The sequence below is a fragment of the Pan troglodytes genome, chromosome 1, assembly GCF_028858775.2.
Source record: "Pan troglodytes isolate AG18354 chromosome 1, NHGRI_mPanTro3-v2.0_pri, whole genome shotgun sequence".
Lineage (NCBI taxonomy): Eukaryota > Metazoa > Chordata > Mammalia > Primates > Hominidae > Pan > Pan troglodytes.
Genome location: NC_072398.2, coordinates 62,991,166 through 63,016,088, shown reverse-complemented (window position 1 = coordinate 63,016,088; position 24,923 = coordinate 62,991,166). Strand labels below are relative to the sequence as shown.

General features: G+C 34.0%; 1 protein-coding gene across 9 annotated transcripts in view; it reads left to right on the top strand.

Annotated features, from left to right (window-relative positions):
- Positions 1-24,923, top strand: part of HMCN1 (hemicentin 1) — a 514,108-nt gene that overhangs the window by 405,637 nt on the left and 83,548 nt on the right. For all 9 annotated transcript variants that reach the window (XM_063794515.1, XM_054673722.2, XM_514061.8 and 6 more), the window contains 14 exons: positions 72-168; positions 3,462-3,623; positions 4,399-4,512; positions 4,625-4,827; positions 5,114-5,195; positions 5,327-5,458; positions 5,793-5,942; positions 7,957-8,116; positions 10,331-10,455; positions 10,683-10,866; positions 11,473-11,570; positions 12,443-12,721; positions 20,685-20,881; positions 24,024-24,105. In XM_063794515.1, coding sequence (XP_063650585.1) covers positions 72-168; positions 3,462-3,623; positions 4,399-4,512; positions 4,625-4,827; positions 5,114-5,195; positions 5,327-5,458; positions 5,793-5,942; positions 7,957-8,116; positions 10,331-10,455; positions 10,683-10,866; positions 11,473-11,570; positions 12,443-12,721; positions 20,685-20,881; positions 24,024-24,105 — 2,065 coding nt within the window. The remainder of the gene's footprint in view (positions 1-71; positions 169-3,461; positions 3,624-4,398; positions 4,513-4,624; positions 4,828-5,113; positions 5,196-5,326; positions 5,459-5,792; positions 5,943-7,956; positions 8,117-10,330; positions 10,456-10,682; positions 10,867-11,472; positions 11,571-12,442; positions 12,722-20,684; positions 20,882-24,023; positions 24,106-24,923) is intronic.

The window sequence follows — 24,923 nt, the reverse complement described above, 5'->3', positions numbered from 1 at the left end:
TAAAAAATAGACAAATATGACAAGTTGCTTTATTCAAAATTTTATTTGGAATTTCTTCATTTTTCCCTTAGATTCTGAATACTCAAATAACAGATATCGGCAGGTATGTGTGTGTTGCTGAGAACACAGCTGGGAGTGCCAAAAAATATTTTAACCTCAATGTTCATGGTAAGAGCTCAGTTCCAAAACCATCTGTTAGGGTATGCTTGGAAAAGCAGAAAATTTCTGTTTTAGATTATGTAGGCTTATTTTGTATTTTTTAACTTAAACAATGTGAGGAGCCTATACTCATTCAATCCCCTCTCTTCTTTCTTTCCACGATGGCTAGTAGGATTTATAAAGCATAAAACTTCCAGGAACACAGTTTTTATATTACTTCAGTCTCTCAAGAGAAAATAACTACTCCTGCATATTTGAAAGGAAAATCAGAATTTAAAATATTAATGATTACAAGTTTATGAAGTTAGAAGCAAATACAGGTCTCCTACTCATAAAAATCTATCCACTAGTCATGATTGGAATTGGTTTCTGTCCTTAAGTGCAGAATTCGTGTTGAGCTATGTCCTCTAGTAACTAAGATACTCCCTGGAGAAGAAAAAGTCACTTTGTGGAGTTAAATAATTCCTTTAAAACCACCAGCACACCTAATTCATTCATCAAACTCTTTTAAATACATGCTAGACACTCCATAAATACCCCTTTTTGCTAAAAAAAAAAAAAAAAAAAAAAAAAAAGTAGTTGAATATCTGCTGCAAAAGAGTAGTTTTATTTTGTGAGATGCTGGTGCTTCCAGAATATTAAATTGGAAATGGTGGATAATCATTATAAAAGATCTCCTTTACATACATAATACACACATAAAATTCTAGCTCATTTTGGAAGTAACTGAAATTTGAAATGTCATGAAAAATTTCTGCCTTCGAAAGGACTTTTATGTAGTATGATAAATATTCTTCTTTGGTGTGATATGTAGTGAGTATTGGTATCTAGCAGTATTTGGTGTTTGTGTAATAGATATTTAAAACACTTTTATCTTTTTAATTCCAGTACTTAGCACAGTGAGTAACACACTGTAGATGCTTAATAAGTGTCTTTGCAGTTTTTTGAGTGGATAAATCTAACCAGAGCAGGAACGCATGTGTTATGAATTCTCAGGAAGAATGAATTAATTAAACAAACATAATCATTGTGAAAGCACACATTCTAATCTGTAAAGTGCAGTAAATATTGGAAAATAAAATACTGATTAGTTTTCCTGATTGCTCAAGGCAAAATTCATTTTTCCTTCTCTACGTCAGAAAAGGATCTTGTAAATACCCCAATTGTAGCAGTTCCATATGTTGCCTTGTGTTATCTTCATATATCTGTATCTTTGCCTCTATCCCATAACTTTATTGTAAGTGCTCTAGACAAATGGCCATATCTTACTTATCTTGGTCTCCCTAAACCTAGAATGGTGTCTATAGTTTTGGTAGTTGCTAAATAAATGTTTTCTGCATGTTTATTATATTTTCTTCATAATCGTTGCCTCTTTGCAATGTACAGTAGAAACACCTGAAGTGGGACAGTGACTTGTGAGGAAGTAATCACTAGTGTTTTACCAATAAGGACTGTAGTTCAGAAATGTGTTTCTTCTTTCACCAGTTAATGATATCTTGAGCTCCTGACTACAATCAGGAACTCATTACTTAAATATTAGAAAATTCATTTGAGGGGAAATAATGTAAATTATTTTCATGTAAAACAATACCATTTGTTAGCTCCCTCTACAACTATGCTTGCTTCTTTTGTACTCCTTCAGTCTGTTGGCATCTTAGGTTTTAGTTCTTTTCACTTTCCTTCATGGCCAGCTTAATTTTTATGGAACAGCATTTCAGTCACTTCTCTTAGCCCATATCTTCTCATCACTCTTGCTCAGTAAAAGCTGAGCAACATATAACATATGTTATATGTCCTTGTTGCATATAACAACAAGGACAACAAACTGACTGCTTGAAACCTACCAGGTGCTGTGCCAAATGTTTTATATAGGTTATTTCGCTTCATTATCTCAGTAACCATATGTGCTTGCTACCATTTTATGCCTCCCCTGGAGGTGAAAAAGGCAAGGTTCGGTGAGATTAAGTAACATGCTCAAAGTTACACAGCTTGCAAATGCTGCACCAGGATTTTAATGTAGGCAGTTTATTCCATAAGTTTTATACCTGCTTCTCTCTAATGCCTCTCACTAAATTCCACATCTGTACGCTACCTGCACTTAGGTAGCTCACCATGGCTGAAGGAAATCTTGAAGGCAGGAATATTGATGTCATCATAAATTCATAGTACCAGCTTGAACTGAGCCCTCCATGCTGATTGCGACTTGTCGTTTTGTCTCCACACTATAGTGATTCTCTTAAACCTTCACACCCTCCTCAAAAATATCAAGTGGCCACTGTCTTGGTCTGCTCAGGCTGCTTTAACACGACCAGAGACTGTGTGGCTTAAAGAACAGAAATTTATTTTCCCAAAGTTCTGGTGGCCGGAAAGTCCAAGATCAAGGTGCTGGCAGGGTTTGGTGTCTGGAGAAGGCTGTCCACCTGGCTTGCAGGCACCTGCTTTGTCTTCACATGGCCTGACATAGCCTTTCTTCTGAGCATGCTTGGTGAGAGAGAGCCAGTTCTCTGGTGGCTCTTATTAAGGACACTAATCCTAAGGAATCATTTGACCTTAATTGCTTCCTTGAAAGCCTCATCTTCAAATACAGCCACACTGGGACTTAGGGCTTCAACATATGAATTTGCGGGGACAGAAACATTCAGTTCATAACAGCGCCCTCTCACTTTCTCTCAGTAAATATTAACACTTTCACCTTCTCTTTTGCAGGGAAAAGAGAAAGCATATTCTAGAAATCCACCTCAAATTCCTACCATCAAATTGAGAGTACTGACCACATCTGTTCCTGCCATTTCTTTCTTCCTTCTTGTTAAAATAAGAGAAATGCATTGCTCTACCTTCCAAAGGCCAAAGTCTAACCTGACTCTAGATCCCTGCCCCATTATCTCCTAAAAAATCTCCTCCTGTCTCTTTAATATTGAAATTCTCACTATTATCTCCTTCTCTACAACACTTAAGTAAACATAAAATATTAACAAGATTATTCAAATATACTTAATAAAAAGCACATTAGGTCTCCTTTGTACATTGACAAAATCATCTTAGGAATTGTCGACTATGTTTTACAAATAAAATGCAGAATAATTCTGCCTCTGAAAATTCTAGTGCTCTCTTTCAATTGGGAAAAATAAACTCCAACGTGAGTTTGATGAAGGCATTAGGGAATTGTAAGACAGACAGCTAGATAATGAACAGAATCGTTAACTCAGTCCTTTAGCAGAGTACAGTGGTTGGATTTATATTTAGTAAATGGGAATATATGTTGATAACACCTGCTTTCACTTTTAATATATTTACTATTATAGTTCCTCCAAGTGTCATTGGTCCTAAATCTGAAAATCTTACCGTCGTGGTGAACAATTTCATCTCTTTGACCTGTGAGGTCTCTGGTTTTCCACCTCCTGACCTCAGCTGGCTCAAGAATGAACAGCCCATCAAACTGAACACAAATACTCTCATTGTGCCTGGTAAGGAACTTCTTATTATAAAGCAGGCAAAATTTTCTCATCTTTATTTTAATACAAATGGCATTTCAAATTAGTGTATTTCCAAACTTTTGTCGTGCTTCATTTATTTATTCACAGTAAATGCCTCTCTTTGCCCATTTGTGGTCATTAAGGTAAGATTTTGTAGACTTCTCTGATTTTAGTGGGAATGTACAAATAACAAGGTCTCTTTCAAGAAATGATAAAATTTAGAAAGAGAACAGCTTAGAACGGCCTAGTAATACCAAGTGGTAGATGGCAAATAGTACTTTCATTGGCTACATCTGCTGGTTGTTTTTAATCCTAAAGTTCTGTAAGGATAGATGATAGACATAGATAGATAGATAGGTAGATAGATAGATTGATAGATAGATAGATAGATAGATAGATAGATAGATAGATAGATAGATTAGACACCTCAGCATTGTGGGAAATCTAAACCCAGAAAACACTTAATATATTTTGACCATAGTACAATTACTATTTGCTCACCAGAGCCTGTATCAAACAGTTTTACTGTCCATGTTTGGATGCTGGAGAGAAAAATTCTATGAATCTCTTCCTTTATAAGGAACTAGGTGAGTAATAAAGGAAAGATCAAAGAAAACTGATCCAATTATTTTATTTTAAATAGGAAGGCTTCTCTATAAATTTTACTCTAAGGGGAAAGATAAATGTTGCTATTTATCTGATTGGTAAAATAGTTGTTAGAACAATCTGTATACCACTCCACAATTTGCATTCTATTTACCTACAGGTGGTCGAACTCTACAGATTATTCGGGCCAAGGTATCAGATGGTGGTGAATACACTTGTATAGCTATCAATCAAGCTGGCGAAAGCAAGAAAAAGTTTTCCCTGACTGTTTATGGTTCGTTTTTACTCTCTTCATAAAATTCTTTTATTTTAAAACTGGTATTCAATATTTTCTATCTGAGCACCTTAATGAAAAAAAAAATCCTTCTGTTATTTTCTTCCCTCAGTGCCCCCGAGCATTAAAGACCATGACAGTGAATCTCTTTCTGTAGTTAATGTAAGAGAGGGAACTTCTGTGTCTTTGGAGTGTGAGTCGAACGCTGTCCCACCTCCAGTCATCACTTGGTATAAGAATGGGCGGATGATAACAGAGTCTACTCATGTGGAGATTTTAGCTGATGGACAAATGCTACACATTAAGAAAGCTGAGGTGCATCTTTTATTCTTGTTTGAGTGTCATGACACCTTGGTGGGGCGGTGGAAAAGATGCTTGGAAGTTGCATATTCCCTTTTACTACAGTGAAAAATGATTTTCATTAAAAAAATACATAGCCAATGCCATTGACTATTTTTATAAAAAATAGCAAGATTGCAGAAGGCAATTAGAACTGGGGCATTGAGCATACAGATGACTGATGATTTAATCTAAACTCGAACAGTATGATTGGTCATCTATAACTTAATGGAGCACATACAATAGTATCTTTTTCTTTTAGGTATCTGACACAGGCCAGTATGTATGTAGAGCTATAAATGTAGCAGGACGGGATGATAAAAATTTCCACCTCAATGTATATGGTGAGCATTTGCCTCTAATACAACTCTTTTTCCCCCAGATATGCAAATGAAAAAAGTGTTCCAAATTAGCTTAATGAGGACAAATGATTTTCTTCTGTTTGTTTGTTTGTTTGTTTGTTTGTTTTTTACAGTGCCACCCAGTATTGAAGGACCTGAAAGAGAAGTGATTGTGGAGACGATCAGCAATCCTGTGACATTAACATGTGATGCCACTGGGATCCCACCTCCCACGATAGCATGGTTAAAGAACCACAAGCGCATAGGTAAGGCAACCATGCATTTGTGTGTGTGTGTGTGTGTGTTTTTTTTCTCTTGCTCTTAATTCACTAGACTTTTAAACTAGCACATTTTAAGTACCATGCTCATAGGGGTGTTTAGTTCAAGAAGGCTAACACACTGAAATACAGATTTACAAAATAGACTCATTGTAAAATGATTAGTCATTTTATAAAGAATTTTTTCTTTTTTAAAAAAGAAAATGGAGAACTTTTAAGAAATACATTTATCACGTAAAGTAAGACATTTTATCATGAATTTTAGAGATGTTAAAGTTTAAAGGTTTTTTTATGTTTTATTGTGCTTTGTTTCTACCTCTAGAAAATTCTGACTCACTGGAAGTTCATATTTTGTCTGGTGGTAGCAAACTCCAGATTGCCCGGTCTCAGCTTTCAGATAGTGGAAACTATACATGTATTGCTTCAAATATGGAGGGAAAAGCCCAGAAATATTACTTTCTTTCAATTCAAGGTATGTATTGTCCACTATGATCTATCTTCAATTTCTTTGTTATTCCATTTATAGTACAAAATAATCTACATTTAAAGGTATCAGTAGTAATTGATTCAACATATCTTTAGATCATCAAAAACTATCATCAGTTTTCTGTCTTATATTTACCAGTAGATTCTGTTTTCATGGAAATGGACATAAATGTGGAAAAAAGAATAGCGGAAATTTGGTAATCTCTACTTTTTCCAATTTTCCATTTCCACTTCCATTATTATCTTTCTATAGTATATATCTATGGAGTTATACTTATTTTAAACTGGTATAATTCATTTTGATGGTAAGCCTATAGATCTGTTCTTACTTGTATAGATAAGATTTAATTCACAAAGAAGTTGTACTATGATCTGACCGCAGGTAGATTAGGTAAATTTTAATGAATGATGAATCTTATACTATTTTAAGATGATAATAAAGAGCAATTCATCAAATATTTAATTAATGCCTACTATGTTCCAACATAGTATTAAGCATTGCAGGGACAACTTGTTTTCTTTTGATTTTCAGTAAACCTCTGATTATTACATTTGGCTCAGTATTGAAACTGAAATGAAAGTCTAACTTGAAACTAAGTTGAAATACTTTTTCTTCCAATCTTATAGTTATTAGGGAAAGAATTTCTCATAAATTATGAATTCTACTATGAATATTACGTATCTGTTGTGTGCTCTGCTAAAGCTAACTCCAAAAAAATACAATTAGAAGAATTAAGTTCACAGGTATCAATGGTCTCTCTGTGATGATTAGTGATGCTTTGGGATTTCAGAAGCTGAAGGAAAAACAGCTAGTCAGAGATTCAATGTCAGAAGTAGCATATTGAATTATTTCTAATGCATTAATAATAACAGATGCTAATCATGAGATATGTTGTAGGACTAAACATTTTACCAGATTTTTATGTACTTTATTATGTCTTAGAACTAGAAATAGTATATGCATATAGGACCTAGTCCAGTGCTTGTCATATATTAGATACTCATTATAGGATGTCTCTTATTACTAATGTTCTTATTGACTCAACTTCTTTAGTACTCTAAATTGTGCAAAAGTGGTAAAATTATTATTTTCTGAATGACTAAAATTAGATTTATAGAGCTTATTCAGTGATGTGCTGGTAAATGTTTAAGAATTTTCTCTCCAGACAAAAAGACCATGATTCGTAGCCAATTGTTTGCCAGTCTCCATGGTGTAAATATTCCCACCATGATCTAATATATACAAGATTTCAACCTACCAAAGGGATGTTACTGAACATGGAGTGGGGAAAACATGTACAAAATTGGCTTTTGCGACCTGGTGTGAACTACCTTCTGCACATCACTATGATCATATAGAATAGGAATTCAAACATGTTTATATCTGATACCATTGGCAGTATTTTTATTACGCAATATTTCTCCGTGAAATCAAAGTGGAAACCAAAGATGGCTAGAAAAAGAGAATAGAAACTATTGGCTCTTCTGAACTACAACAAACCTATCCATTGTTCAAAATAAATAATAATTAAATTGAATAATGGAGAAAGAAATAACCAACTTAGATAATTTCCTCAGACCTTTATGCCAAGTTTTTATAAGACAGAGTCTATAAGTCTAGTGAATTAAGAGCAAAAGAAAAACACAAAAAATGCACGCTGCCTTACCTATGTGCTTGTGGTTCTTTAACTGTACTATCCATTGAGGATTTAATCTAAGAGTGATTTAATTTGGCCAGAAAGGGTGATCATGAGGTAGCTCTATCACTAGCCCCTATGACTAAATAATTATATCAACTTACAAATACACCAGAAATATTGAAGTTTTCCTTTATCTTTGTCATTTAAAAGTAATTCATGAAGATAACAATAGTTTGACCTTGAATCATAATCTACAAAGAATATGAACTAGAAATGTCATATTGTTTTATGACTCTGTTACATTTATTAGAATTTATATCCTGTGTCTTGTTAATGAAATTCCTAATTATTTCTCCAAAGTTCCTCCAAGTGTTGCTGGTGCTGAAATTCCAAGTGATGTCAGTGTCCTTCTAGGAGAAAATGTTGAGCTGGTCTGCAATGCAAATGGCATTCCTACTCCACTTATTCAATGGCTTAAAGATGGAAAGCCCATAGCTAGTGGTGAAACAGAAAGAATCCGGTATGTTTAAAAATAATCTTTCCATTATAAATTGTAAGGCCTTCTACAATGCTTTATGCTTCAAATTTCACATGAATAATAATACCGAATTCCATCCCATTGGAACTTAGCTATCATTATATTCACAAAGAAACAAAAAACTTTTTTTTGAGAACTGGACATAGACATTCTTGTTAGAGAGTCACTCAGAATTGTGTATGTTTCTTATCCGTTAACTCTGTAATGTTAATTAACTCATTAACTTTAACTAACTTTAACTCATTAACTGTAATGTTAACTGTTGGTGATTTTATTCTTGTAATTTCAGAATGATCATACTAAAGCCCATGCCATAAAAATAATTAGTTCTTTCCTGCAAATGCCAAACCAACTTTATCTCACAAATAATTCATCAATAATTCTAGATATGATTTTGTATGCTGAAACCACCAAACTGTGTACATGCTATACTAATTGGCTCCTTTTGAGAAAAGATACAATAATGTCATAACTGTTATAGTGGTTTGTTCAGATGCCATTTTCAGCTGACACTTGTTACCCATGCAACAAACCACATAGAGATGGGCATGCTATCCTGATTGGCTTATTTTGAGAAAAGATACAATAATGTCATAACTCTCATAATGGTTTGTCCAAATCCCATTTTCAGCTGGCACTTGCTACGCATGCCACAAACCACATAGAGATGGAATAATAATGTGGTAAAGACCTCATACTACTTTCAACAACAAATTCCTTTGGAAGGACAATCTGGAATTTGATATTATACTAGATTACTTCATCACAAAATCCCATTACCTATACATACCAGATTAATTATATGCATAAGTAGGCATTAACTACATGTATTGTAAACTTTAACATTTTGGACCAATATGTAAATTTAAGGGTTTGGAGTATATTTTCTGGTCAATAAATTGAACATATATATAACTTAAAGAGACAAATGTTATTTTCTTTGTATTCATTGTGTATTAAAATTTCTAGTCTTTCAGAGGATACATTTTAAGTTTTATTTCTCTAGTATGAACATTTTTGAGTAAATAACAAGTATTATTTTTGTTCAATCAGCTGGTATTTGCCATATTCCAGACCAAGTACTACATATTTGATGGTACCTAAAGATTTTATATGGGCTATAGAGATAAGATCTTTTATATATGATATCTTTTATATAAGATAGTATCCGTAGCTAGGAATTTGGAGTCTATCATTCCTTCTCCTACATTAACATTCTAAATTTACTTATCCTTTTATCTTTATTATTCATTCCATAATATGTATAGATTTGTAGGTAGTACAGTTTGTCAGTCAACTACAATAGTTTTTCCAAAGTCAATATACTACCTTTGTTTGATCATGGCAACTTGCTTTTTGCTTATTAATTTAATTAAACTCATGGAATTAAAAAAATTTTATTTTGAAAAAGAAAAAATACAACTGTATCCCAGATAATAATATAGCTCTCAATAAACATTTAATAACAAGATATAATAGAAATGGAGCTTTTACTTTTGACACAGGGTAATTCTAATGAAACCACTATTGTATAAGTAACTGTAGATGGCAATTTAATCTCTACAAAAAACACAGGAAATTTTGATTTGTAATTAATGGTGTGTGAGGACAACCAATAATGAAATAATCTTAGCTTAGAGATCTTTAATGATCTCATTGTATATTTATCTTTTACTATTATGTAATTCAAAGGAAAAGCTCTATTTAGCAATTTGTAGAAAAAAAATGTTTGCAAAATATAGCCACATGATACCAAATTGTTGTCACAATTTAAATGATCCTATTGTGTTTTTTATTAAGGTATTAAGTTGTTTATAACTATATTAAGTTGCTTATAGCTAGATTTTTATGTGTAATTTTTTCAGTTTCTCATTGTAACAGTCTTCAATTTTCATGACAGAATTTTGTATAACATGCATTTCATTCAAACCTTATATGGATAACTAAGAATATAGTATTCTATCTCAGAGAAAATCATGTCTTTGCCTATGATTTGAATAGAGAAGTATTCCTGATTTTGTTCATTTCCTTTTTTTCTTATAAGGAGGTGGTAGATATAAGACTCGCTACTGTAGAATTTCAGTTGGTTGCTTGAATTTTCCATCACTTTCAGTAACTGATTTTAATAGGCTTTCATATACTTAGTGAAATAGATTCAATCTCATCTCAGCCCCTCTGTTATGATCTTTTCCATAGAGTGAGTGCAAATGGCAGCACATTAAACATTTATGGAGCTCTTACATCTGACACGGGGAAATACACATGTGTTGCTACTAATCCCGCTGGAGAAGAAGACCGAATTTTTAACTTGAATGTCTATGGTAAATATGAAATATCCCCCTCTTTTGATGATGCTGCCTTAAGAATCTACCAGTAGAAGTGAAGGCCCAGCAGCAGGTGTCTGGAGCATTTAGTTTTAAATTTGATGCCACCACTATTACCTTTTGGGCTACAATTTTGAAATGAGAGCAATTGTAGTAGAAATTATTTGAACTAGTAATACATAATACATCCCTCTTCCCTCTCTCTCACTTTCTGCACGACATAGTTACACCTACAATTGGGGGTAATAAAGATGAAGCAGAGAAACTAATGACTTTAGTGGATACTTCAATAAATATTGAATGCAGAGCCACAGGGACGCCTCCACCACAGATAAACTGGCTGAAGAATGGACTTCCTCTGCCTCTCTCCTCCCATATCCGGTTACTGGCAGCAGGACAAGTTATCAGGTCAGCTTTTATTGTGTCTGATTTCCTAAACAGATGAAGTAACTGTGATTGTAGACTTTTCCTTCATTTAAACAGTGTTGAAGAAATGTTTTTTTCTAAGCCTTTACAGTTTTTTTCCCTTTAAGTATATTTTTAGTAGAGGAAGGACAACAAATATACAGTTGAAATGATTTTTTATCCTTATTTAAGTGCTTTCATTTTTTAGTAAATGTGTAAAATGGTCTTTTATAGACGGGTTTGTTATCACATATGTATTTCCAGGAATTACTGTTTTAGCTAAAACTTTATGTGGCAAGGTAGTAGGAAGATGCCTACTATGATAATGTGATTTTCATGTTAGCAGCATTCTCTATTAATATATATTTGAAAAATATTCACCTCTTAAATTGTGCTATATTTTCAGTGGTTTATTGTCACTGCCTAATCAGCTTTGTAGAATAAATTGCATTTGAGGCCCCTATATTTTGTGATGGATGGCTATAAGCTTCATAATTAAAATTTCCCAACATAAATCACCACCTATAGCCTATTTATAAATCATAATTATTTTATGTGTACTTGTTGCATGGGAGTAAGTGATGAAATGTGGATCAAATTGTTTCTCAGGATTGTGAGAGCTCAGGTGTCTGATGTCGCTGTGTATACTTGTGTGGCCTCCAACAGAGCTGGGGTGGATAATAAGCATTACAATCTTCAAGTGTTTGGTATGTGTCACAGAAATGACCCTATTACTTTACTATGTCAAGTATTAAGCAACAGACTTATCTTTAGAAACTGACTTCCTCAGAAATTTAGAAATCAGATTTTATCAAAAAGGATTAGTGAAATAGGATCTTACTGACTAGAGAATGTATTTTCTTCCAAGGGGTCCATATTATTGGACCATATTGTCTGTTTATCAAAATACTCTACTGATCTAGAAATTTGCGCTAAATCAAATGTAATTTTTAAAAATAGCATTTCAATCCAGACACAAGACCAGTCTTTTCATGTAAAGAAAAAGTCAAAACTTTTCTAACAATATTAGCAGCTTGTTTAGAGTATTCAAACTATGAATGGATGCATGTGCATATATACATTTGTGTATGCGTATATATGGAGAGAACTCAATACCTTCCATTTCGGAAATATTGAAGTTTGCTGATCCACATTTCTCAATCCCCAAGGACACCTCAGTTAAGTAACGCTTTATTATAATCTACAAATGACTTACTCTATAACTTGATATTCTTTATACTGTATATAGTAGTTAAAAGAATACTACTAAAACTATTATATACATTACAACAAGTTAAAGGGATAGACTGAAGAAGTTGAAAAATCACCAAAATTTAAAACACATTGTGTGTTCTGTAAGAAAACAATTTTTAAGTTTCATTGCTAATATTTGGAAGATTAATAATTAGCATTCCTAATAGATATTTTTATTGTAAAGTCCTTAGTTATTATACACAATTTTAAAGTATATATTTTTATCAACCACAGAAACATTATAGAATTATTCAAATGTTTTAATTTAAATTGATCTCAAATTACAATAGACATCCAAATTTTGCCCATGTTGTTTTCTATGTAGCACCACCAAATATGGACAATTCAATGAGGACAGAGGAAATCACAGTTCTCAAAGGCAGTTCCACCTCTATGGCATGCATTACTGATGGAACCCCAGCTCCCAGTATGGCCTGGCTTAGAGATGGCCAGCCTCTGGGGCTTGATGCCCATCTGACAGTCAGCACCCATGGAATGGTCCTGCAGCTCCTCAAAGCAGAGACTGAAGATTCGGGAAAGTACACCTGCATTGCCTCAAATGAAGCTGGAGAAGTCAGCAAGCACTTTATCCTCAAGGTCCTAGGTATGTAAACATTGTGGTAAATGTAGAATAAGTGGAAAGTAAGTGATAGTGAATGTTTAGTAAATAAGTATAGTTCTGAGAATCAGTTGCTGTGAGAGAATTTTTTTAAAAATTTTTATTGCATTTTTATTTTTTTTATAATTCACCTTGGCTTACTCTCATCTGAAGCATGTTGAATTTAAATTGTGTTTTTTATCTCTCTGAAAAGATGAAAACTCCAGCTTGTAAAACATTACTCATTGATAAAATCTTATAACCAATTGAGAAGTAGCTTTTTAAACTTTTGCCAAGAATTGAAAACACATCCGATTATAGAAATTTGATGAAAAAGCATAATAGGTATACTATGATATGTTATCCCCGTCTTTAAATGATCCAGTCTATAGATTATAGCTGGAATAATCATTTCAAATAGTCTAGTTCTATTTATTCTTGTGTGCATTTAAAGTAAATACTTAAAATATGTATTCCAATGTTCTAAATGCAACAGTTTAAAGAGAAAACACTTCTTTTCCTTGACGTAAAAAATGCTAACCTTGGAAGAGAAAGGAAGATAATGAAATGAAGTATTTCAATAACCAAGAGCTTTTGGCGTTTTGCTTGTTTTTCTCACTGTGAAGTAAGTGAGACCCCATGCTCCTTACATAGCAGAAAATACACCCTATAGAAAAGAGCAAAAATAATTTTGGCAAGAGTCTTGGTTAGGTAGAAGTTAGCATATGTTTCAGAGTGTGTTATAATCCTTCTCAGAGCACCTATTAAAATTTATTCATGTAACCCTAAAATTCTGCTTCATCCCTAGTTAAGCTTTATGAGGGCAGATGTCTTCTTACTTATTCCTGCATTCCCAGTGCTTAGCATGACATTTAATACACTAGAGACTATTAATGTGTTATTTGTTGGATTAAACTGAACCAAACTAGTTACTTTCCAGGTAGATTAAAGGGAGTTTCTTCTGTAGAGGGAAGCAGAACCGTATCTAAATAAATGAAGTATGGTTCTCTGGAGTAGATGTGACTTCCACAGAATGGAGGCCGGTAGTAAAGGAAGTTCTCCAGGACATTTAGGGGCAAAAGAAAACTACAACCCAATATCCCTTATCAACATAGTTGCAAAAATGCTCAACAAAATACTAGCAAACCAAATTCGACAGTATATTGAAAAGATCATTTACTCTGATCAAGCGGGTTGCATTCCAGGGATGCAAGGATGTTTTAACATACACACTCAATAAATGTGATACATCACGTTAACAGATAGGACAAAAATCATATGATCATTTCAGTAGATGCGAAAAAAGCATTTGATGAAATTCAACATTCCTTCATGAGAAAAACCCTCAACAAATTAGGGATAGAAGATACATACCTCAACACAATAAAGACTATTTATGATAAATCCACAGCTAACATCACACTAAACAGGAAAAAGTTGAAAGCCTTTCCTACAAGGTCTAGCAGAAGATAAGGATGCCCACTTTCTCTACTTCTATTAGACATAGTATTGAAGTCCTAGCTAGAGCAACAGGCAAAAAAATAAAAGACATCCAAATTCGAAAGGAGGAAGTCAAATGTTCTGTTTGCAGACAGCATAATCTTATATATAGAAAACCTCTAAAGACTCCACCAGAAAACTCTCAGAAATGATAAACAAATTCAGTAAAGTTGTGACTTAAAAATCACCCTACGAAAATCAGTAGCATTTCTCTTTGCCAACAGCAAATTATCTGAAAAAGAAATCAAGAAAATAATCTCATTTACTGTCAGCCCTGCATATCCATCGGTTCCACGTCTGTGGATTCAAACAACTGCATATCAAAAATATAATATTCATTGGATGTGGAATCTGCAGATACCGAGGGCCAACTGTGTATCCATGGGTTTCTCAAGGCCTACTGCCGGGCTTGAGCATCTGCAGATTTTGGTATTCACAGAGGGTCTGGAACCAATCCTCTGCAGATACTGAGGTACAATAGCTATCCAAAAAAAAAAAAAAAAAAAAAGATATGTAAGAATAAATTTAAACATCAGTGAAAGAAATGGAAAGGAAACAAATAAATGGAAAGATATTTCATGTTTATGGATTGGAAGAATTAATACTATTAAAATGGCTATACTCCCAAAACAATCAGATTCAATGCAATTTCTATGAAAATACCATTGGCATTCTTCACTGAATTAGAAAAAAAAAATCTAAAATTTGTATGGAACCACAAAAGACTCCAAATAACCAAAGCAATCTTGAGTAAAAAGAACAAAGCTGAAGACAGCAGACTACCTGACTTAAAAATACTACAAAGCTGTATTAATCAAAACAGCATGCTATTGGCATAAAAACAGACACATAGACCAATTGAACAGAATAAGGAGCTCAGAAATAAATTCATGCATCTACAGCCACCTGGTTTTTGACAAAGGTCCCAAGAACACATACTGGGGAAAGGATAGTCTCTTCAATAAATGGTGCTGGGAAAATTGGGATGTCCACATGCAGAAATATGAAACTAGACCTCTATCTTTCACTGTATACAAAAATCAACTCAAAATGGATTAAAGAGTTAAATGTAAGATCCCAAACTACGAAACTACTAGATGAAAACACAGAGGAAACACTTCATGATATTGGACTAGGCAAGGATTTTTCTGGATAAGACCTCAAAAGCATGGGCAACAAAAGCAAAAATAGACAAATGGTATTATATCAAACAAAAAGCTTCTGCACAGCTAAGGAAACATTCAACAAAGTGAAGAGACAACCTACAGAATGGGAGAAAATATTTCAAACTATACCTCTAAGGGGTTAATATCCAATATATATAAAGAACTTAATAGCAAAAAAACAAAGAGCACAATTTTAAAATGGACAAAAACCTTAACAGACATTTCTCAAAAGATGACATGTAAATGGCCAAGAGGTATATGAAAAAAGCCTCAACATTACTAATCATCAAACAAAGGCAAATCAAAACCACAATGAGATATCACCTCACTCTAGTGAGGATGGGTATGACCAAAAAGATAAGAGATAACAAGAGTCGGCAAGGATGTGGAGAAAAGGGAACACTTGCACACTGTTGGTGGGATTGTAAGTTAATATAGCCATTATGAAAACAGATAGAGGTTCCTAAAAAAATTAAAAATAGAACTATCATATGGTTCAGAAATCCCACTACTGGATATATATCCAAAGGAAATGAAATCAGTATGTCAAATAAATCCATGTTTATCACAGCACTATTCACAACAGACAAGATATGTAATCAATCTAAATGTTCAACAATGGATGAATGAATAAAGACAATGTAGTAGATATACACAATGCAGTACTATTCAGCCATAAAAAAGAATGAAATTCTGTCATTTATGACAACATGGATGAACCTGGAGAACATTAAACTATGTGAAATTAGCCAGGCACAGAAAGAAAATACCACATGATTTCATTCATGTGAAATTTTAAAAAGTTGATCTCATAGAAGTAGTGAATAGGACAGTGGTTACCAAAGACAAGGGAGACGGGGAGTAGGTCAGTGGGTACAAAGTTACAATTAGAAAGGAAGAATGAGTTCTGGTGTTCTATTGCACAGTAGGGTGACTATAGTTAATAATATACTATTGTATATCTCAGAGTAGCTAGTAGAGAGGAATTTCAATGCTTTCACCACAAAGAACCGATAAATGTTTGAAGTGATGGAAATGCTAATTACCCTGATTTGATAATTACACAATGTATACATGTATGGAAACATCACATTGTACTCCCTAAAGATGCATAATAATTATGTGTCAGTGAGAAAAAAAAGAAAAACTGTGTGTCTGGGAGGTGCAGGGTGGGGTTGGGTAGCAAATTCCTGTACATCAATTCACAGAACATGAGGAGTAAGAGGAGATGACATAATGTGATCCTGTACATTCATTATTCACATATCAAGTATTAATTATTGAATATACGTTATGTGACAGGTATGTTTCTAGCCATCATTTAACTATAATTATGAACATGTGTGGTGTGGCAAACATGCAAATACATCACTAAGAAAGATATGATCTCAGCCCTCAACTTCCTGCATCTGTGGAAGACACAGATACTAAAGAAGTAATTACTTTTCAGTGTAATGAGGATTATATGGATAAAACAACATTCTGTGGGATGGTAGATTTCAGATTCGATCTCCTCAAGCATAAATCTGAGCCCTGAAGAGTAGGACTGTAGAGATGAGTGGGGAATTTTATATACATTTCTCACCTGGAGGTAATACAATTTGAATTGTCAATTTGCACTCCCTGAAACTGAGTGTAAGAGGAAGAGTAGCAAGAGACAAGACAAGAACTATATATGGGCAGAGGCCAAACTATGCAAAGCTCTGAGAACTTTGAGGAAGTTTGGACCTCATTACCAAGGCAATGGAAGAATCTTAAGGAGAAATATTTTACAGCCAGATTTCGTTTCCAAAAAATCCCTCTGACAGAGTGACAGAGTGAAAAATGAATTGAAGAGGCTGCTGTATTCATACAGCCTGTAAATGCAGGGGCCTGGTCTAGCATGTGGCAGGGGGAGGGGGAGAGGGGGGAGAAAGAACTCAGGAGCAGAATCACAGACTGGTGCATTTCTGGATGAAGAAAATGAAGGAGAAAAACAACAATGATATTCTTAGTGGAATTCTTAAAGAACAGCCTGCCTTTTATAAAGTTGAAGAGTTTATAAGAATAATAATTTCTCAAAACAGATTTGAAAACTGGCTTAGAAGAAAGATGAGAAGTTTTAGCATTTCAGCATATGTTGAAAATTAATTCCATTAAACTCTGAAAAGTTCTTCACTTGAAGCAGTGCTACCACTCAGAATGCAAACATCTTAACTTGGGGAAATATTCTTTATTTAATTCTATCCATGTGGTGGGAGGTATCATGGTATAGTGGTTCTGAAAAGTCCAGTGTGGCTAGACCACTGAAAACAAGGGACAGCATATTACAAAATAGGGGGTTTTCATAGGGCCAGGTCATAGAGCACTTTTTTGACCACATTAAGAAGTCTGCTTTTTATCCTGTAACAATGAGAAATCATTCAAAGTTCTAAAAATGGAATAACAAATAGAACTACAGTTTGAGAAGAGCACTCTGGCTATAAAATGCAAGGCTACTTGGACCAGGACAAGAATGGATTCCGAGAGACCAGTATAAGGAATTGTGTTTGGCTGTGAATTACAGAGTTGAAATATGGTGGGTTAAACACAGTACTTTTGTTTTTCTCACTGGGATGGCTGGAGGTAGGTAGTTGTTGGATTGGTTCAGCAGTTCAAATATTTTCAGTTCTTTTGAACCTTTACAACATGGTTGTTTGGTGATCAATGCAGTATCTGCTCACCCCTAGCATAACTAGATGCTGTTCTAGATGCAACAACAGAGCAGGAAACTAGGAAGGGCAAAGTGTTGCCCCTTTAGAAAAGAATTAAGACTTTCTTACAAGCCCCACAAAACCACATCCACCTACATCTCATTGGTCAGAATTGTCATATACCACTCCATCCACTCCATCTACTCTCTGCTAAAGAGGCTAGGAAATGTAATTTGTTTAGCACATTGACAATCCCAACAAAATTTGAGTCTGTTAATCAGAAAGAAATCAGTAATTTTGGGTAGGCACCTACAACTAGGAAGAAAAAAAAAAACATTAAGTAAATGGTATTGTAGCTCAAATTAGAGTGAGGGAGATGAGAGAAAAATGTGTATTCTGGAAATAAGTACAGTGGAAGTATTAGGACTTGGCTGTAGATTGGGACACAAGGGAGTGATGAGGAAGGTATCAAGGATGACTCTTAGTTTCTGGCTTATGTGACTAATTGGTAAATTCATCACTTAGATGCAGAGAATACTGGAAAAAAACAAGTTTTGAGAAATAAGGCAATAGGTTCAGTCTGAATACATGTTGAGTTTTAAGTGATTTTCAAACATCCAAATGGAGATGTTTATTTGATAATTGCATTTATGAATCTGGAGCTCAGAAGAGAGTCTAGGCTGGAAATATAAACTCTGGAGTTATTGGAGTATAGACAACTCTTACTCTGCCCGAAGTACAAGACATATGGACAAAACACAGAGTAAAATAGTTCACAATCACTTAACACAGGTAAGATCTGGACAGTCTGGGGTTTGAACTACTCAAGAGCATGTTAATACTGTTACTGCTGCTACTATTTTAAATCCAGTGATTATAAACTTTGGGGTGGGGGCAGTGAGCATGCCTTATTAATCTTTGTATTCATGGTGATTGACATATACTAAATAACCGAGAAGTAAGAGGAGTAAATAATTGACTATGGCAAACCAGGAATTAGATAAGTGTTTTGAGTAGTACAAACAACATGATACGAAAATGAAAAAGCATAGACATTTTATAATTAGTTCAGAGAATCAAGAAATGATTTATAGTTTTCACAAATGAGCTTGAGGACAATATAACCTTGATGGTACTTGGGCATTCTCAGTTGCGGGACTATGAGGAGCAAGAAAGGCCTAAGATTGTTGAGAGATTTGAAGTCTAGGTTACATATAAGTATGTTAAAATTAAATAATGACAAAGATAGATCTAGACCATATTGTGGAAGTCTTGGAAATCATGATGAGTTTTTATTTAATCCAGTAAGCAACATGGAGCCACTAAAATCTTTTAAGCAGAAAATCTTAGATTAATATTAAACTGCACTTCAGAAAATGTATTTTGACAGCAATATGTAAGATAGATAGAAGTAAAAAGAGGTCATGTGGGACAGTGGTGTAGAAATGCTGACTTCATTATAATCTGAGAAGGAGAACTGACTTAGTATATTATCTTTCTCCAGAAGGAAAACAGAGACTAACAGATGGTAGAAATTTTAGGAAGCAGATTTTAATAATACCAACAGTTGCAGTAAACACTGTAGTAGTAATAACTTTTTTAAAACCTTTAATTGTAAAATAGATACAGAAACACACAAAAAAGTATATAATGTATCTCACTGATGCCACACACCGATCCTATTAGGTAAATAATGTTGGTATCCCCATTTTAGAGATTTGCTCAAATCCATGAAACTAATAATTGTTGACACCAGCATTACAACTCAGACTCCAGATCTTCTGCTATGAGTCACTGTTCTAAACTATGTGCCTTATTAAAGAAAAAAGAAAGAAAAACAAACCTGCTAACCCCTGGCGCTGTCCAACAGCTATTTTGGCTGCCTTGTCAAATAGTAAGCTGGAAACTTGAACTATGAAATTGTCATAGAAAATGAGAATGGTCATCATAAGGGGAATGTGTTTTAAAGGAATTACCAAAGTTGGGAGTAGTTAGACTAAAGAACCTTAATGTTTCTTCCCAGTGTTTAGATTGTTTGACCTTCTCTTGAGAAAGGTAATTTTAGAAGTATAAGTAACAAAGGAGGAAGTTACTCCCATCCAGACATAACAAATGTGTTTTATACAGAAATTATCTCCAAACGTAACTATTTTTTCTTCTGCTTAGTCATTGTTTCCTCTCAAAGTTCTGCATGGAAAAGATGATAGCAAAATTCCACACTATTCACGCATTGTTTTTGTAGAAACTATTGGTATTTAAAGATATAAAAACATAATAATATGCTAAGTCCCTCTAAAAAAAGAAAGTGGTACAAGCTGTGTTTGGTTTTTATTGTTTTCAAATCTTTCAGTCAAGTGAGACTGTTCTAATTAACTGAGTTTGAACTGTTGTTCTATAATTACATGGTAATGAATTGCCATTTACTTCATTATCTCTTACAGGCATGATCCATCCCTTTTGAAAGTGTGTCAATAAGAAGTGGTAATGACATCTAGGAATTACTTCACTTTCCTTGTTCTAATCAATTTTTATCATGTGAATGTGAATTTATGTTGGATTTTCAAGTTTTTCTAACGAGCAGTATTTTATGAAATTGTGGGTTTATTATTATTTTTGATTCCCTTTAAATAGAACCACCTCACATTAATGGATCTGAAGAACATGAAGAGATATCAGTAATTGTTAATAACCCACTTGAACTTACCTGCATTGCTTCTGGAATCCCAGCCCCTAAAATGACCTGGATGAAAGATGGCCGGCCCCTTCCACAGACGGATCAAGTGCAAACTCTAGGAGGAGGAGAGGTTCTTCGAATTTCTACTGCTCAGGTAAGTGTCAAAGTTCATAGAATTATTTTAGGTTAGGTCAAACTTCTCACTTGCTAATATATGAGATTTGTTAAATTATGTCTTTGAATCCTTATATATCACAGATCTGTGTAACTGGAGCAGGATGGATTAGTCCTATGATATGCATGATTGGGTAACTTGATTAAAAGGAAGACAAAGCAGTATCATATTAAACTCCAAAGAAAGCAAGATACCTTTCCATTAACTTTTGCAAGTTTTCACAGTGCTATAAGTGTTAGTATATTTCCCAAAGTTCTTAATTTATACTATGTAGCCCTTAATGGAACTGGCAAAAAGCAATCCAACATGCATATATATAAGGTTTCAAAGAGCACTTTTGATCTCCAAAATGAACTAGCAGATATGGAAGTCTGAAGAGACACAATTTTTCAAATAATGATCAGTTTAATAAAATTGACTTGGTTTAGTTTATGCTTAAGAAAACTGATCTGAAATGTGAATATATTAAAAGAGAAGTATGTCTGGGATGTCTTATTGTAGCAATCTTCTATTCTACTAGTAAAGGCAAACCTTATGTTACAATTATTCTCCATCTGAGCCCTAATGCCATCATTTATAAACTGGGGATAAAAGTAATAATCATGCCTCATTCATACACTGAGGGATTTAAAGAAATAATCCAACATGATGTGCTTAGACTGGTGCCACAGGCATGTAGTAAATGCTTTCAAAAAAAGACTTACATAGGATTGTTGCATTTTTCACTGAGAATGGAAGAAAGGGAACTGGAAGAAAAGAGCTAAGAGTTATAAACTCTCTACTATGTCCTGTTGTGTTCATCTCTGTGCTATCTCTCCCACCCATTCCCCTCATGGCAACTCTGTGAGGCAATGTGTCTACCCCACAAATCCAAAATCAGGTGCAGAGAGATTAAGTACTTATCTGCCAAGTACTCATTGCTGCTCAGTGATGGAGCTAGGCCTCAATCCTTAGTCTGATTCAGAAGCCTAGCCAGTGCATCTCAGCACAGTGCATTTCTAGCATCTTCGAGTGCATACCTTCCATTCCCCTTTTTTCTCTCCATTTCAAACATTACAGTAACTTAGAGTCAGGTTAAACTAAAACCATGTATTGAATCAAAACTCTTGAATGATATAATTTCAAGAAACAAAAAGTAGGCAAAAGAATTTGTGACATTAGGAATAGCATGGAGACAGAAAAGTATGTGGAATAGAATCATGAATATAAAAAAAATGACAAATAAAGCTTGAAAGGGAAGTTAAGGCCATTACTGTAGGTCTTAAAGGCAAGAACAAAAAGTGGAGTTATAAGAAAACAAGATGAAGGTGTCATAGAGTGTTAAATGATGGCCAGATTTACCGTGTGTTCTAGCTATTGTGGAGAATCCATAAGACCTAGGATATGTGACATGTGTCAGCCTTCAAGAAGTTTCTAGATGTCTAGGGGAGAAAAATGACTGTATACATAAGATACAATTAGATATGAGTCAATAATAGAACCATTAAAAACAATATGGAAGTGGAAAATTAAATATCATCAAGCCCCCAAACTGATTTTGGTTACTCTGCTCCTCTGTTTTCATAGCAATTTGTATATACTTCTGTAGTAACACTTACTGCATTATATTTTGCTTATCTCAACTCTGTTTTTTCGTGTATTTATCTGCAACATCTACTTATGCCTGGTACATTATGGATGTAGATGCTTCGCAAATTGCGAATTGTGTGGTATAGACAAGAGTTTCCTAAAACATCTTTTATCAAACACTAGTTCTGTAATTTATCCCAAGAGGGGAGGGGACCACTCTATGACTAATAGATTTGGAAAACTTTATATACTGTACCCTCCTTTTCTTTGTGAGCCATAATGCATGTCCACCTCTGCAAAATCTTCCTCTAAAGATACATGCTTAACTATAATTTTTCTAACATTCTATTAGTAAAACAAGACTTTAGAAACTAACTACAGGTGATGTCTGTGGGTAGCCAGAAGGGCAGAAGTTGTCAGGAAATATTTTGTGGAAAAGGGAACATTTAAGAATGGTCCTGAATGATGGTTCAAGTTTGGCTGAGTCCAGACAAGTGAGGGGGATGATATCAATTGTGAATGAACAGAGTTGGGAGAGAAGAGTTAGTTTTAGAGATTTTAAAGATATGATGAGAAATTCAGAAATTATTCTTAGGAAATGGCACATCATTTTAAAATTCTTAATTGAATAACGATGTAAGTGTTGTTCTTCTAAAATTATATGTAAGTATTTTTCCAAACATTCTAGTCTCAATGTTTTTGAAAGGAGTTTTTGCAGCCTACCAAAAAGTGTTTCCATAACCTCTAAAGTCAGTTTGAATGTAAGAGTTTTTAAAATGCCAATATTCTGGGAATGTTCAAGTAGTAAAATAAATGAGAACAGGATTTTTCTATTTTTCCAAAATACATTTTTTGCAGTAGTAAGAGCATCTGTTTTCCAGAGTACCCTCTACATGTACACGATCATGGGTTGTGTCTACACAATGTCAAACATATGAATGAACATTAACTTTCCATGGAAACCATGCTTGGCGATTTTTAAAGTAATGATTTTGGTTTTAGTTAGATGATTATAGATCCTGCTGTCAGTCTGACCCTATTTCTCATATTACATAATATAACTGTTTTGTTTCACCATGTATATAAAAGGTAGAGTCAAGATGAGATATTATGTGTTTGATTTTAATAACCAGATATTTTATTTATCTGTTTACTTATTTAACATCTTATTTTCTTGAGAAAGGCTCCGTTTTAACTTTTCAGTCTGCAATTTAAACCCATGAATATTTGTTTCTTCAATGAACATTGAGGATATAGCCTATCACATATGGTTCTAGGTCCTATATATATCTGCCTTTTTAGATATCATTAAATATACTTAACGTACAAACATTCTTAAATCGATACCAAAATCCTGTTAAAACATAGGTTTGCATATAATGTAGATACCAAACAATGCTTTCTATCAGAGTGCTAATCATAGTGTTAAACAGTTGGCTTTAATTATCTTGCTTTTGGTGTGGGGTTATTTACATTCATTCTAATGGATATTTATTTTAATAACAAAAGCTAACATGTTAACATTATGTAATTCATTATTTGGGTTTTGTAGGTGGAGGATACAGGAAGATATACATGTCTGGCATCCAGTCCTGCAGGAGATGATGATAAGGAATATCTAGTGAGAGTGCATGGTAAATTTGACAAAATTTCCTACAGTCTATCATACACACACCTAATTAGAAAACCCTGGGACAGCACCACAGCACATCACAGGATATGTTTATAAGTTAGGGAATATATATTTTGCAAATCTGATTCTTTTTTTTTTGAGACGGAGTCTCGCTCTGTCGCCCAGGCTGGAGTGCAGTGGCACTATCTCGGCTCACTGTAAGCTCCACCTCCTGGGTTCACGCCATTCTCCTGCCTCAGCCTCCTGAGTAGCTGGGACTACAGGTGCCCGCCACCACGCCCGGCTAATTTTTTGTATTTTTGGTAGAGACAGGGTGCAAATCTGATTCTTATATTTGACTAATCAAATGCTGTTGGGGGGCAGTTCATGGATTGTTTTTGAGTTATTTGATTAGTTTCTGCATTAATAATTTGTATTCATTGGTTTAAAATAATAGAATATAAACTATGATGAAGAAAATTTAAAAATCCAGAATCTCATCACACAAAGACTTTTTTGCATATAAATGTTTTGTCACAAAAATATGATGATAGAAAATGCATGTTTATATAGTGTACCTATAGAATTTAACTTGCTTTTATCTCAATGGTTTGGTGAACATTTTCATGTCAAGAAATACATTTTAAAAACATTTTTAGTGACTGTATAGTATCCCATTTTACTCCATATTTTTGGAGGTTTAGGCTATTTCTATATTTTTACCAATATAAACAGCCCTGCTATGGATAACTTTGCATGCACATGTTAGCCCATTCCCTTTATTTTGAGAAATTTCTGTAAGTGCACTTGCTTGGTTACACACACACACACACACATATA